At 52.3% G+C, this 14,254-nt stretch overlaps 4 protein-coding genes across 4 annotated transcripts; all 4 read right to left on the bottom strand.

Moving 5' to 3' along the window:
* Positions 1 to 456: 456 nt before the first annotated feature.
* UCRPA7_3293 (putative proline utilization protein) lies at positions 457 to 1,266 on the bottom strand (the record flags this gene model as incomplete). The annotated part of the gene is made up of 1 exon (XM_007915926.1): positions 457 to 1,266. One exon carries the CDS (start codon positions 1,264 to 1,266, stop codon positions 457 to 459), a length of 810 nt encoding a protein of 269 aa, XP_007914117.1.
* Positions 1,267 to 4,068: 2,802 nt separating this feature from the next.
* Positions 4,069 to 4,797, bottom strand: UCRPA7_3292 (putative dna replication complex gins protein psf2 protein; the record flags this gene model as incomplete). The annotated part of the gene is made up of 1 exon (XM_007915882.1): positions 4,069 to 4,797. One exon carries the CDS (start codon positions 4,795 to 4,797, stop codon positions 4,069 to 4,071), a length of 729 nt encoding a protein of 242 aa, XP_007914073.1.
* A 1,736-nt stretch (positions 4,798 to 6,533) lies between these two features.
* UCRPA7_3291 (putative c6 zinc finger domain-containing protein) lies at positions 6,534 to 8,006 on the bottom strand (the record flags this gene model as incomplete). Its single annotated transcript, XM_007915891.1, has 1 exon — positions 6,534 to 8,006. One exon carries the CDS (start codon positions 8,004 to 8,006, stop codon positions 6,534 to 6,536), a length of 1,473 nt encoding a protein of 490 aa, XP_007914082.1.
* A 286-nt stretch (positions 8,007 to 8,292) lies between these two features.
* UCRPA7_3290 (putative c6 zinc finger domain protein) lies at positions 8,293 to 8,629 on the bottom strand (the record flags this gene model as incomplete). Its single annotated transcript, XM_007915989.1, has 3 exons — positions 8,293 to 8,300; positions 8,355 to 8,458; positions 8,538 to 8,629. The coding sequence occupies 3 exons, from the start codon at positions 8,627 to 8,629 to the stop codon at positions 8,293 to 8,295; spliced, it is 204 nt and encodes a 67-aa protein (XP_007914180.1).
* Positions 8,630 to 14,254: the final 5,625 nt, after the last annotated feature.

The following is a 14,254-nucleotide window of genomic DNA, read 5'->3' as shown; positions in this document are numbered from 1 at the left end:
CAATGGTTGCAGATTCGTCGAAGTGCTGCCCTTTGATGAGCATTGGGAAGTTCCCTGCGATCCTGAACCGGACACATTCCGCGTTTTAGAGAACCTGGACACGGCATTGGATGACTATTACGATGCTGCAATATGCAAGGAGAGCGGGGACTCTCCCGATTTCTTTCGCTTTAGAACCTCCGTTGGGGTGCTGGGGTGCGCAAGATTTGGTCATTGAGGATAGCACATGGGTCAGTTGGCAAAACACCAGATTGTCTGAGCCCCCGTGCAGGATGTCTGTAGTCGCTTTGCTGTCAGTTGTGTGTAGCCCGTCGGTCTCTGTTCACCTTCTTAACGGGATAGGAATAAACACTGAGAAGCGATGTTCTAGTAAATGTAAGGTATCTAACAGGGTAGTGGCTATCTGGAAGAAAGGCTAATCTTATGTGAAGCTTGGCAAGCACCAATCGAACAGGACTAAAGATCGCCAATGTCTAGCCCTAGGCCTTTGCTCTTTGCCAGTGACAACAACTCTCGTGCTGCTAGAATATCCATGATAGCCAGTCCAACACACTTGAACACATGATTTGTCTGTGTCCGGGCTACCCGCTCATAGTTTTCAATATCGCCAATCTCGACCAGTTGATCTTCTCTGACACCGGCGTTGATCAGCTCGCCAGCTTCAATAAGACAATCCTCCTTTGAGTCCACAAATATCTTGCCACCTGACAGTAGCGTCTCCCCGTCAACCTCCTGCATCGATGGTTTGTAAGACCCGATCAGCGAGATGAACCTAGGCTTGGAAACACTCAGGTAGGAGTTCGGGAAATGGGGCGTCGTCGCAGGTGTGCAGCCGAAGATGCAATCCGAGACACTAAGCAACTCCTGAAGCCGAGAATCATATTCGGGTACCGACGTCACCAGCACATCGAAGGAAACATCGGGATACTTTTGTCGAAGGGTTTCAAACAACTGCTCCATCTTCGCGGGGTTTGTCCGGTTGACTATCGTAATGCGCTTCACATCCTTGCAAAGTAGCAAAGCGAGCCTGATGTGCCACTCAGCCTGCTTTCCGGCGCCAAAGACCACGATGTTGGCCTTCTCCTGCGGGAAGCGGAGGAAAGGGATCATGACTGCTAATGACGTCCGGAATGCTGTGACCTCCTTAGCGTTGATGAGCCCTAGCAGCTCTCCATCTGGGGCGAAGACGTTGATGCATCCCTTGACGCCTTGACTGCTGAGTGTCACAATCTTTATCGCGGTCGACGTGGTGATGGAACATGGCATGAAAAGGGTCGTGTTGCCCTCATTGGTGGCAATCACCTCTCTCTGAGGCTGATAGATCGTATTCTCGGATGGTGCGCTACTTTTAGATGAGCTGTATGACTCCAGTGTACTGTGAAGGCTTTTAAGGAAGTGGAGGCAGTCCTCGGTAGATAAATTACCGAGGAGCTGCTGGACATCGGACTCCTTTAGGATGATCATTCTGTAAGTGTACGTGAATGAGCTTTACCGCTGCGCAGTGAAAATGTTGTATACTTCTTATTGCTAATCATTTGAATGTGCCATTCACTTCTCCGTATCGGACACTACAGCTCCACTTCTCGGCTTGGACTTCCCTATTGGCGCTCCTTCTCGCCCCGTAAGCCGCCTACAACCAAAAACAACCGCACATGATAAGTCGTCTCGCTCTACAGCGTATGCAAGGAAGACGGTCAATCTTAAGAGAACAAAAGAGGCAAATACATTGAAACTGCCCGCAGTACGACATCATATAGGCTCGTTTGGAACCTCATTACCTCTCTCATTCTGCTTATAATTGAAACTGTTCAATCAAAGTAGATCAAAATGATTTGCCAAGAGTGAATATTGAAACCGACTAGAGTGGAAAACTCCAGTCCGGCGTTGTCAGGCTGTTTGCTCACAGGACCCAAGGTCGTATGCTTTGTGCATAAGTCTGTTTCTCACAAATAACACTCGCAAATACCCGCTACTCGCGTCATTGTGTAGTGTTTAAGAGTAGATGCACTTGTTCGAGTCAAAGGCCACCTTTGTAATTGTAACGCCTTGTTGATCGCTATAAATAGTTTCTATCACAATGAATTGATAACAGACAATGGCTTTCAAACACCCGTTTTCTGGGATGCTGCCCTTTGTCACCGCGAAACCTCAGTTTTTTGTATCAAGAGACCAAACCCTTTGTGAACATGCTATAAATGCCTGATAATGTCTCCCGTTCTCACAATTCTCGTTCATCCCAAAGAGACCTGTACAAGACTCCGTTCATTCAACAAGAAGACAAGCCGGTCTTGCAACTGCCATCGCCACTTCATTTGCTATCATACACATTGAAGCAGATTTCACTGCCTACTAACCATTCAGACTTTTCGCTTTTCAACCCGATTGATCAAACTTGTCGAAATGGCTGGCAAGCGAAAGGCATCAGATGCATCGGTGAACGGCGCTCAACCCCGTGGTAAACGACAGCAGGTTGAGAAGCAATACAAAGCCTCAGCCAGGGCCGCCACGACTCCTCGAGCAGTGACCCGAAGCATGACGGCCGCTGCCAGACGGGCTCGGGAACAGCAGAGTGCTCAAGCATCACCTGGTCCGAGTGTGAACTATACACCAAGTATACCGGGAGGTTGGCCAAGCTCACCAGTCTCTGAGTGTTTGTTGCCAGCTTCTTCTACACTTTCCTCCAACCCGCAGTCCGTTTCCTCACCACCAGCTCCATCTTCTCCTCCTCAAGCGCCGGTAACATCGGATGAAACAACTGTTCATCCCACTCCTCCCGTACCGGCATCTTCGAAAATGAGCAACCCTGACGGAAAATTTACAGTACCACTGCTGACACCTTCGCCGACTCCGGTGCATCAAGATGACAAGGACTTGGATGCTCCCGGTGAGATAATCAAGGAGGATCCCGATATGGATGAAGTTCCGTTGGACGAGATACCCCAGTACGGTCCATTCTTGACGTCCCCAGGGGGAGTTGTCTTCCGCGATCCGTTCTTCGACGCTGCCGCCCCCAGGGGTGTTGAAGATCAAGGTCGTCGGCATCGCGGCTCTGGACCAGTCTCACCCCGAACTGTGCTCGCGGGTGACTCTCCACATCTCAGAGTTGCTGACCATCCTGTCTCCGAGCATGACTTTCTCCGGCACGACAGACGCGTGTGGACCGAGCATCACGATGAAGACGGGTGTGACGAGCTCCTGCCGAGCGTGGAGCTTCCCGGCTTCCACTACCACAAGGGCCACTCCGAAGAAAGGCCTACCCTGCCATGGGTGGGAGACTTGCTTCCTGCGGGAGGCGGATATACTACCACTTACACGACCCACCTGCGGCCCGGTGGCCTCGCTCAGCTCTTGCCGGACACAAGCGTGTATCCCGCTATTCTGCCAGCCCCTCACTTTGCCCACGACAACGGATATGACTATGCAGCCGACGATGTTCCCGCGGCGCCTCCTGCCTTTATGGGGAGGTACACGACAAGTCCGCTGCCTCCGTGGCGAGGACATGGCCCGGCTGAGACGGCAAACTTCCCCGGAGCGGAGGAGACATTCTGGCACCTGGTAAATTACCCCAACGAGGACTATGAGGTGATGCCAGACGAGCTTCCGCTGGAGCAGCCTTGGCTTCCATCAGGGGCCCAATTCCCTACTGATGGAAGGTGGGAGCTCTCCGAGGATTTCCAAGATGAAATGTGGTGAAATTGCCATGTTGATAAGGTAAGGTTACATACGATAGCATATGCAGTAGCCCATGACCACCATCTCCTTGATGGGAACTTGCTGGCTCATGTACCAAAAACACAAATGAATTCTTGTTTCCCGGATATCTTGTACCAAGCTTGAAGTGCGTGATGCGTAGCCCGTGGTGTTTTCATGTAGTCTCATAAACTACTTCACATTCGTAACAAGATGTTATTGCTCGTAGACCTTTGCTTTTCTTGAATCATTTGCATGCATGGGGCATTCATTACCCGTTTTCCCCCAAACGCCGAAGTATGCCAGTGTGCGCCCCTTCCACGACGTAGATCATAACCCTTGTCGTCATTGGACCACCGAGAACCACCTAATCCCATCTCATATGCCCATATCCTCATCACTCTCATCGTCCCTCCCGCCCATCCTCTCCTCCTCCTCCTCCTCCTCCCGCCTACTCGCCTCCACGCTCGCGCCCAGCTTCCGCACGCCGTCCACCACGCCCAGCACGAACCCCCTGCTCTCCGCGAGCTCCATCGAGCCCACGCCCCGCAGGTTCATCACGCCGCCGCCAAAGCTCTCGAGCTGCGTCGTGCTGGCGCGCATCTTGGCGGAGCGCACCTCGACCAGGTCGCGCAGCAGGCCGCGCACCTCGCCGGCGGAGGCGGGCATGTCGTCGGCGGCGTGGGCGAGCAGCGCCTCGGCGATCTCGAGCCAGTGGTAGGGCAGGTGGCCGGCGGGGGCGTCGGCGGTGCAGCTGGGCAGGAAGGGCGGCGAGAGGATGACGACGTCGCTGCCGTCGTCGTCCGAGTTGGCGCGATGGGCGACGCCGCGGGCGTCGGCGTGGGCGGGCGGCGGAGGCGGGCTGCTGAAGGCGTCGGGCTTGACTTTGGTCTCGTAGTGGATGATCTCGGCGAGCGAGGCCGGGTGCAGCCAGGCGGGCGGGACGATGTTGGCGCGGCGCTGTTTCTTGAGGAGGAGGGCGAGCCAGAGGGGGAGGTTTGCGCGATGGGGAGGGCGGAGGACGGGAGTGTCGCCCTGCAGATTGGATTGAATTGTCAGCATGAACTTGGATAGGATAGGATCGTGATGAGTGAGTGAGTTAGCCATACACCCAACAGACTGATGCTCTCCAGACGCTGTCGCGGCACAACCGTCACGAGCTCCATCTGGCACAGGAAGGCGACCTCAGAGGGGACGAGGCCCGGGGGGAAGGGTTGGGCCATGTCGTCGTAGGCGTAGGGGTAGGGCGAGCCAGTGGCTCCGTCATAACATTGCAGCCAGGAATAGACGAAATAGACGACGACGTTGACCTATCGGGATATGCAGGGCAGGGCGGTGCAGTGCAGTATCGTGTGTATAACTGATTGCAGTCGCGGATTGTGTGTATAAGCGGCCAAAGACGCGTCTTGGAGGTTGATTGAGTGATAGCGGCGGGGCTGATAATTTTACCCCGCGGTCGTGCACCCTCCTACGCGCGGGACCAATCAGGAGCTCAGCGTACAAGACAGCCCTATCAGAAGGCCAGCTGCCGTTTCTCGGGCGGTCCCACAGCACCGGGTCCCCTGAACCCCCCCTACTATGCAGTAACTCCTTAGCTTACGGCGCATATTATATATTGCTACATGGAATCCTGGCAGCTTGGCTGATTTCGCGCAGGACTCCCACATGCCCCAGAACTCAGAACCCAGAATCCAGAACCTACGCCCTACACGCACAGTTGAGCATCGGGGGCATCGATGATCTTCTTCGGCGGCCCCCACTGCGTAGTCCAGCGCTTTGTCTCGGGCGAGAGAACTGACTCAGTGCTACTCGAGGTGGTGGATTCACTACGGTAGAAGTACAATGGGGTTCTGTGCCATTGTCCTTCTGAGCGCCGCCGCTGGCTTGCCTGCTGTTCTAATGCATGGGACTTTTACTTTTCGCGGGGCGAGACCCCTAATTCAACATCACTCAAGACGGACGTTCGCTACAATCTTTGTTATAGTGTCATATGAAACAAAATGATTGTTGATTGTAAACAGTTTGACTCCGTTCTGGCCTGAACAAAGCCTCTTTACGTTTACCGCGGAGAAGGCACCCGATCGGATGGTAATCCGCGGGTGCAGGTGGAGACGAAAAGTGCTTAACGTCAATCTTTTTAACCCAAATAGATAAGCTGACCACCCTTTACTGTACCTACAGTGTAGCAGTGTGTGCTGTAGGTACTCACACAAGACAAGACGGGATCCGTGTCACTTCAACTGTAGGCTTATTCCCGATCACAAGCATCGCCCCCTTTTCCCGATCGAGCGCCTTCATTCCTCCCGAAGCCGCTCCGCTTTTGGGGGTTGCTTTGGGGGTTGCTTTGGGTCAGACGATGGACTAGGTATGACTAGGTAGGCTATCTCGAAAAGGGCCTCTCCTGCTGGCATCCATCTCGAACGGGAATCAGGAGCTCAAAGATCTGCCTTGCCAATTTGTAGGTGCTTCAACTCCAATGACTGTCTTTCTTGATTGGCTGTCACGCTTCATGGCTGTCAACCCATTGCTGTATCCTCGAGTATGAGATCAAACTCGGAATGTCTACCACAAACTTCTACTACATCACTCGCGAGACGGTGAAGATTTGTGTGATACATTGTGATTATGACTATCAAGGAGCACCAGATGGCGCTTTCCACCAACAAAGGACTCCAGAATAACATCCTAATCTACAATTTCCAATGACAATGCTGTCCTTCCTAGACGCCCTGCCTTGCGTGCCCAATTAGTCCTATTCCATTCGCCAAGGACCCAGAAACCCCATCCAAGCGCAAGTGATATGTGCCCTTATACTACCTATATACGTTCTCTCCTCGGAGCTCTCACCACCGTAGGAGGTGCTGCTGCATCTGGAACTGCCCACTCTTCGGGTCTTTCCTGTACATGAAGATCATCATCTCGGGGTTCCTCTCGTCGATGATCGCCTCGCGCTGCCGCAGGCGCGCCCACTGCTCATACAGGTCGCCCTCGGTCTCGTTCTCCTGCTCAATGTCCCGGTTGTACTTGGCCAGCGCGACCATGGCGCGGCTGTCCCAGAAGCCGTCGCGGCGCGGGTACTTCTCCATGAGCGCGATGGCCTCCTCGCGGACGTCGACGTCGCGGCACTTGCTGGCGACGATCAGCAGCGCCATGGTCGGCCCGTTGTCCATCGTGAAGGCCTCGCTGCAGCCGCCCGCCTTGGGCTGCCGGGGCAGCAGCACCGCGCCGAGGCGGTTGATCTCGCGGAACTGCGGCGTCAGCTGGTACATGGTCTCGTACTCGCTGAAGCAGATGGAGCGCGTGCTCATCCACGCAACCAGGTACTGGATCTGCAGGCTGACGGCGCGCAGGTAGCCCTCCTCGTCGGCGCGCTTGCTGTGCCGCCGCGCGTTGTACAGCGGCCAGAAGGCCGCGTTCCACCGCTCCAGCAGCTCCAGGTTGTGCCGCTGTAGGTCGCGCACGCCCGGCACGTCGCACATGTCGAGCTTCTGCGCCGCCTCGGGCCCCACGCGCTCAATCTCCCTGACCAGCTGGATCACCACCGTCCGCGGGAACTGCAGCACCCAGTGCTGCACCAGGTCCCACCACTGCCGCGCCTCGTCCAGGTCCGCGAAGCTCTCGGGGACTTTGTGCACCGGGTACTCCTTCACCCGGTTCTGCGTGTGCGGTGTCTTGTTGTTGGTGCGTTTGGGCCGCAGCAGGCCGGTCGACCACGACTGGAAGTCGAACCGCTGGAATACTTGGAGGATCTCGTCCTCGATCACGTACGGTGCCGGGCTGTGGGTGAGGAACTCGGTTGTGGGATCCTCTACGTCCGGTGGGGTTTTGGATTTTAGGAAGGCCTCCATCATCTGCAGCCCGTGAGAAATGTGATGTAAAGCTGCCTCACGGTTGCCGTGGAGAGTTTCAAAGCAGACGAAGAGGATGCAGGAGAGGATGGCGGCACGCAGAGCAGACTCGGGGTTGGGTCCTTGTTGCAGACGGACGTGACGGAGTGCCCGGCCGTAGTATGTTAGTGCGTTCTTGTAATGAGGCCCATTGTCCAAGAGTGCGCCAAATGTCTTTGGTAGCATGTTCGGTGACATGGCATTTGCCATGGCCCCAATGGCCATACCGGCGTATCGTATAGCAGGCTCATCGCGAGATAGCTGTGGGATAGTACGAGTCCAAAGATCGGATTTGAAGAAGCCCCCGCCCATGTTGTTGGCAAGCGCCAGCCAATGGTCAAAGTAGACCTTCTCCCACTGGTAATCGAAGACGCCGCCGTTGAAATTGGGCTCAAGGAGCACAGGCGTTGCAACGGCGGTTGGTGCCATAGGGGCTGCCGCCTTCACAAGTTCCGTGCTTGTGCTCGTTGTGTTGGTGTCTGGTGACGAGCCAGACGTCGACGTCCCCTTTCCATTCTCGCTGTTTGGCGTCGAGGTAGATTCATAGCCGTCACAAAAGCCCTGCCATTTCATGCATCGCTGGCATGACGGACGGGCTTCGTCGCACTTCACATGCCGTTTCCTGCGATGACAATAAGCAGCTGAACAAAAAGGCCATAGCAGACAAAGAAAAATGAACGGCAAGATGGCAGCCACAAGAAAATCAAGTTTGTACTCACTTGCCTGCACGGTTGTTAGTAAGCTCATGAAAAATTCAACATGGGCGGTGACACTTACAAGTAAGACAGCCAGTCCGTACTTTGGGGACACTGGCCCGTGTCGCTCGCGGCCGATGCTGGAGCGCAAAGGTCAAAATCTGAGGTCCCGGAGTTCCAGCCACCCTGCTGAAGGGGTTAGTTACCATATCCCATGACGACAAAGGCGCCCGTATGACGGTTGAGACGCTGGAGAAGGACTTACTTGACGTTTTTGATGTTGGGCGGGACGCTGCTTCTGCCGGTCTTTGGCATGAAATAACTCGCGTCTTGGCCCTCCGTGTTCGTACTCGTCATGCTTGGCAGGCTCTGGAAAGCGAAATGCGTAAGGCAAGCAGATGTAGGACCTCCACTTGGCACGTTCAGAATCGGAAATGCGTGTGTGCTGAGTGAGTGCCGCTGACCCAAGGCGAGGAGGATCAAGTAAGCATACACAAAAGGGCGGGGACGGCGGCGCTTGATATAAGTCTACTCCAGACGACGATATGAGATGTACAGTACCGCAAGGATCAGCCCATGAACACTGAGACAGGAGCACCAGGATGCAGCATTCACTTGCACATTCAGCACTGAAGGAATGGTGCCAGCTTGAGGAGTGAGTGATTGATTGATTGATGGAAAAGGAAAGACGTCTTTCCATTGACTAGCAGCGATAGAGCAAAAGTGGCAGGGCAGAGCATGTCAGCATTTGGGGAATACCTATAGTACAACGGTTGTAACGGCTCCCATCGCCAGCGCCTTCGTGGCAGGGGTGCACGCCATCAAGACGCAACTCTAATTGATTCTAGGGCAAATTGCTCGCCGGAAGGAAGCAATTTTGCCCATTTTGCTCCATGTAAATCTTGCCTGTCAACGCGCTTGCAAGGGACCGTCTGGGCGACTAAGACAAGCGGGCAGGCTAACAGTGGCTATCTTTAGGGCTCGAGTGCTCAGGGCGAATACGCCGTCGATATTTTGCAAGGGGCGGCCCCATGGGCATCGCCCACACCTGATTCCATACATTTACCAGCCCTAAGGAGTGGGCATGGCTTGCAGATCTGCTCCTGTCCGTGTACAATACGGCCGTGATGGAAGTCTGCCCGGCCGTTGTCATCTCGATTGCATATGGGTTAAACTACTGTACAGTAGTGTACGGTATGTTTCTAGGCTGCACCTTTCAATGCAAGCTGACTTATCGCTGTCGGGGTCACCGCCACTTGTGAACGCGTCTTTCGGCGGTGCTCGGGGGATGGCGCCAGCTAACACCACCATTGTGAGAATGTGTGAGCCCACATCCGAGTCAGGGAACGAATCAGCTGCAGAGCCTATTGTGTCAAGTGCCATACGCAATAAATGAGGCGGAAATCATAGGGCTAAGCTCACAATCCCCCATAGGATGGATCCTAAGCCCCGAGCCACTTCGGATCTTCAGTTCCAAAGTGAAGTGTCCGCCCTTTTGGCCTTTGGCAGCGGAGGCGGACAACACCAGCCGGGCGGGCATGAGTCTGAGGTGAGACGGTTAAATAAGGCCTGGTTTAGTATAAGAGTCGTATTAAGAGCGAAAGGGAGATAAGTAACACCACCTTGTTTGACTGTTTGATTGCAAAACGCGCCGCTGGGAGATCATGGCGCAAGGTCAGCCCTACACCCTAGTATCTACCTTTATGTCTAACCACAAGCTTAAACTCCCATTCTGAGACAATCCTTCTTTTCAGTGACCACAAAGCAATTCACAAAATATTACCACAATTCTACGCTGTGTTCATTAAGACGATTGTTCTCCAAAAGACAATAAATGCTGATATCGACCATCTTGCCTTCGCCTTCATTCCCCTTTCCAATGCCCCAGACACATGTTCACCCATGCATCCTTGATCGTTCTTCACCTGGATCCTTCTCCCCCCACTCTTGGTACCGCCTGTAAGAACGTTTCGTTCGGGAGGACCGTTGGCCTCGTCCGCATGGTGGCTTGCCGCTAAACAAGCCCAATCCTTGAACTCGGGACCATGGCCACCATAGAGAATCATCGAACTAACCATGCTATCATTCTGCATTCCTGTCAAAACTCGAGGGCAAAACACAGGGGGAGTCTGAGGGTAAATTATCCCGTAACGGTCTGCTTGACGAGCTGGATTCTCACCCCATCTTACACTTATAACCCTTCTGGGAAAGTGTAACATCTTGGCACCCTGATTGGATCCCACAGGAACGAAAGTCGCATGGACCCCATTCATGGTCGTCTCGCTTGCTTCGCGAAAGTCACCTTGAGAACACATGAGATGGGGAACCACCCCAGCACTGCCGTGCAGCCCAGCCAGACGTTCCTTGCATGCAATCGATCCCAGTGAGATCCCAAGGGATCGTCTTCTGCACAGACTTATCAAAAACTCAAATCACCGGAGACGGCTTCGCGCTGCCGAAAGCCTTGATTTTGATACTCAGGGAGTCGCTCCTTTTTGCTCCACGTAAGCCATGGCTGCTTAGACATCTGTCGCAGTCAACGTCTCTTTTGGGCTTCGGCCAACCGCCACGGCTTTCGGCCGCAAGCTTTAACGCCGATCGTAATGAGCACGAGCTCATCTTTAATATTTGGGAGGCTTGAATCATAGTCACGGGCCTAAAGACAGGCGATACCACTCCGTAGATCGACAAAAGACCCATGCGCATTGCTTGTGTAACATAACTATGAGCGGCTATTCCTTGGTGCGTAGCGATATACTTCACCATGCACCTAGCTCGCCTTGCCTCGCTTGGTGCCATTGCATCTGCAGGATTGTTGTTGGGCTTTTCACAAGCGCGTCATTTGGTAAGGCAGACACAAAAAGACAATTGACAGCATGGGTTTCGAATCCTGATGGATGGTTTATGCATGCGTGATCGATCGACCAGGAAGGCTAGCATCACCATCCGGAATGGCGATTGGGTGGTCAAATAGGAGTGGATGCGCCTCCTTTATTTAACACGGCCTTGCAGACTGCAGCGCCCACTTAGACTACGGCAATCTATCAAAAGCGGAACTAATCCGGTGATAGCTTCGTCATCTTGCCTTGCGCTAACTCACTGTCTAACAGAATCTTACAACTTCTAGAACAGGTGATGCGGAGCTTGGGATCGTCGTCTTCCTTCATCGGTGTTCAATTTGTCATTGGTTATAGAAGCCAATCACTGATGCAGAGAATCGGAGTTCGGAGTTCGATGTTGGCTCCAACATGCTTGTGATACTAAATCTCGACACCGACGGTGAGTTGTTTTGAACATATGGATGGAAGTGGCACGTTGCACTTATGTTCAGTAATCGACAGTTATATGCTCTGTTTCTTGTCAAGACTTGTTGGAAGGTGATGAGCGATTCCCAAGAGAAATTCGCTTCACGCTTGCATAAGTTCACTTTCGTGTTTGTCTCTCATCTCTATCTTGACTCCATGGCCGTTCTCACGTCACTGAAATGATGCCTGATTTTGGTCGTACTAATTGAGTCAGTTAAGTCGATGACATCTTTAGGCAGAACAGCATTGCTGGCCAATCAATCAACATTTGACTTCGTCAGTGTTCGTCTATGCCAATTCTTAATCATATTACTAGGCTTAAGCAGTACCAATACATTTCGAAGGATAGAGCGTTAATTCATCTTGTTTCATCTATCTGTTGTTGAACCATGAAGGAGTATCCCTTGTGATCCTATGGACATCTTGGATATAACACTGCTCTACCAATTAGCCTCTTACAGCAGTGGCGGCAGCTTGGTTGAAGACAATTCTGAAATGCCATATCTGGTATGAGATTGCCTCGTAGACAAAAAGGGAGGCTTTGGGAAACACAGTAGCTAAACACAAACGCACTGCTAGATAGTTGGTCCTGTTTCTCTCTGTTATCAAGATCCAAGAATCCTTACCTGGTGATGCGATATGAGTCTGTGAGCTCGTCTCCCAAATGGCGATGCCAAGGTTTATCCACTTACGAATGTAGTAGCGAACGACAAGTAGCCAACAGGCGTATGTCCTGCCTTCTCAATCAACATGATGAGCACGCCAGAATTCCAACCCATATCAGCAGGATCGTGCTAGATGAGTTTCAAAATCTACACCGTCAAGCTTCGATCTTATTAGGTTTAACATACGAGATCACAACGCAAAGGGGTGAATTTATCGACACTCAAACAAAAGATTGCATATTCTTGCAAGACGCATGTAAGGCAAGATGGAAAAATGCTGTTCCTGATATAATGTTCAATTGGTGATACGATGCATACGAGCTGAAGAGTGTTTGGTGATCATATAGACATAGGAGAAGAAACCCAGCACCTGCTCATCGAGCTGGACACATAACCTTCCCATCGTCTTGTTGCTTCGAGTTTCCTCCGCAACTGATGCAATGACCAAAATGTCTGTCAGGACATTGCCACATAAACTGTGGCGGCAAGTACTTCCTACAGTCAGGCCAACCGCACCTAAGCACTGCTCGGTATTTGGGAGCCGTCCGCATCTCCTCCCATGCTAACCAGACTGCGCAGGCCTCTTTCGTGTCAAGACATTGAATAAAGTTGGGAAATTCGATGCGCATGTTGCAGCAAGTGGCTTGAGCCTCGAAGTATGCGCCGTCTATGTAGCTACGAGCCAGCTCGTTGCATTCCTTCTTCTGGCGCGGATCATCGGCGAATTCGGCTTCCCGAGCCCAATGGCCGCCAGCTTCCAAGAGTTCCTTGATCTCTTCACGTGTCTCCGTCTCGTCCATTGATCTGTAGAAGCACCTCGCTGCGTTAGTCAGGCACTGATGGCAGAGTGCATGTCCGCACTCGAGCCGATGCAGACCTACAACGAGTCCGAGCCGATGGCAGTCACGGCATGCCGCCAGAGGCCAACACACATCCTCTCCAATGATCTCAACCTTGCGTGCAGACCTCTCGTTATGGTTGCGAGCATTTTCGTCGGCCTTGTAAAGGAGAGCTGCGCCTCTGCTGGCCATCTGTTTGATGTCATCTGCTGAATGATGATGGTCGTGGCAATTACTGACACCATAGTCGTCGAATCGAGGAAGACGTTTCGCGACAATATCCGGAACCGGAGCTGGTGCATCATCAGTCACCTGGTTCTTGTCGACATCGTTCATCTCTGCGACGAAACAACTTGACTTACCTGGCTCTGTCGGTTTACAATGTTGAGCTCGTATTGTGTTCGCAATTGGATTTCGATGGAAAAATCTCAAGAACCACCAGTCATAGACCATAGCAAGAATATCAAGGACGAGATTCGGTCTTATAAGAGCTGGCAGTATGAGAGCCATCGAAAGAAATTGCCCGGAAGTGTGACTTGAATAAGCTCGGTTTAATAGTATTTATACACAAGTATTTTCAAATCACGTCCCAACGTGAAGTCGGCTCCTCAAAGGAGTTGAGAGACTGGCTAAGAGACACAAAGAATTTGCATTGTTCTGCAAAACAAAGATATTGTTTGCAGCGTTTTGGTGTTGATACATGGTAGGCTGAACGCCAACACGTCTTTGTTCTCGAGAAGCTCTAAGGCTGTTACAACAACATTCAACTTTGTACATGACAATGTGACTTCACTGTCAAGATGACGATGACGACCTCGTGTTTAGAAATACAATTATCATGACTCAACTATCAACATCATTCGTCTTCTTGAAAGATAGAGAACACAGAATTTAACAGTACACAGGTCTTTATTTATGTGCTCATTATCGTTCGAAGCAAACGTAAAACTCGCTGCAGTTTCAAATGTCTACTCAACATCAAGAACGAAACGGTTGCCTTCCAATGCGTGGTAATACGAAGATCAGCATGCTCAGCAAGGACGTTAATCCGGTATAGAATGTGGCCGCCACCCGCCGATGCTCCAGTCTATGGCTTTCCAATTTAGGCGTCCCTTTCAAATGCTTGAATGATACCGCAAGCCGTGTATTGCTATTCAAAGATTCGCGGCAAGT

The sequence above is a fragment of the Phaeoacremonium minimum genome (assembly GCF_000392275.1).
Source record: "Phaeoacremonium minimum UCRPA7 unplaced genomic scaffold PA7_03_scaffold_270, whole genome shotgun sequence".
Taxonomy (NCBI): Eukaryota; Fungi; Ascomycota; class Sordariomycetes; order Togniniales; family Togniniaceae; genus Phaeoacremonium; species Phaeoacremonium minimum.
Note: the sequence above shows the minus strand (reverse complement) of the source record. Positions and strands in the feature narration are given on the sequence as shown.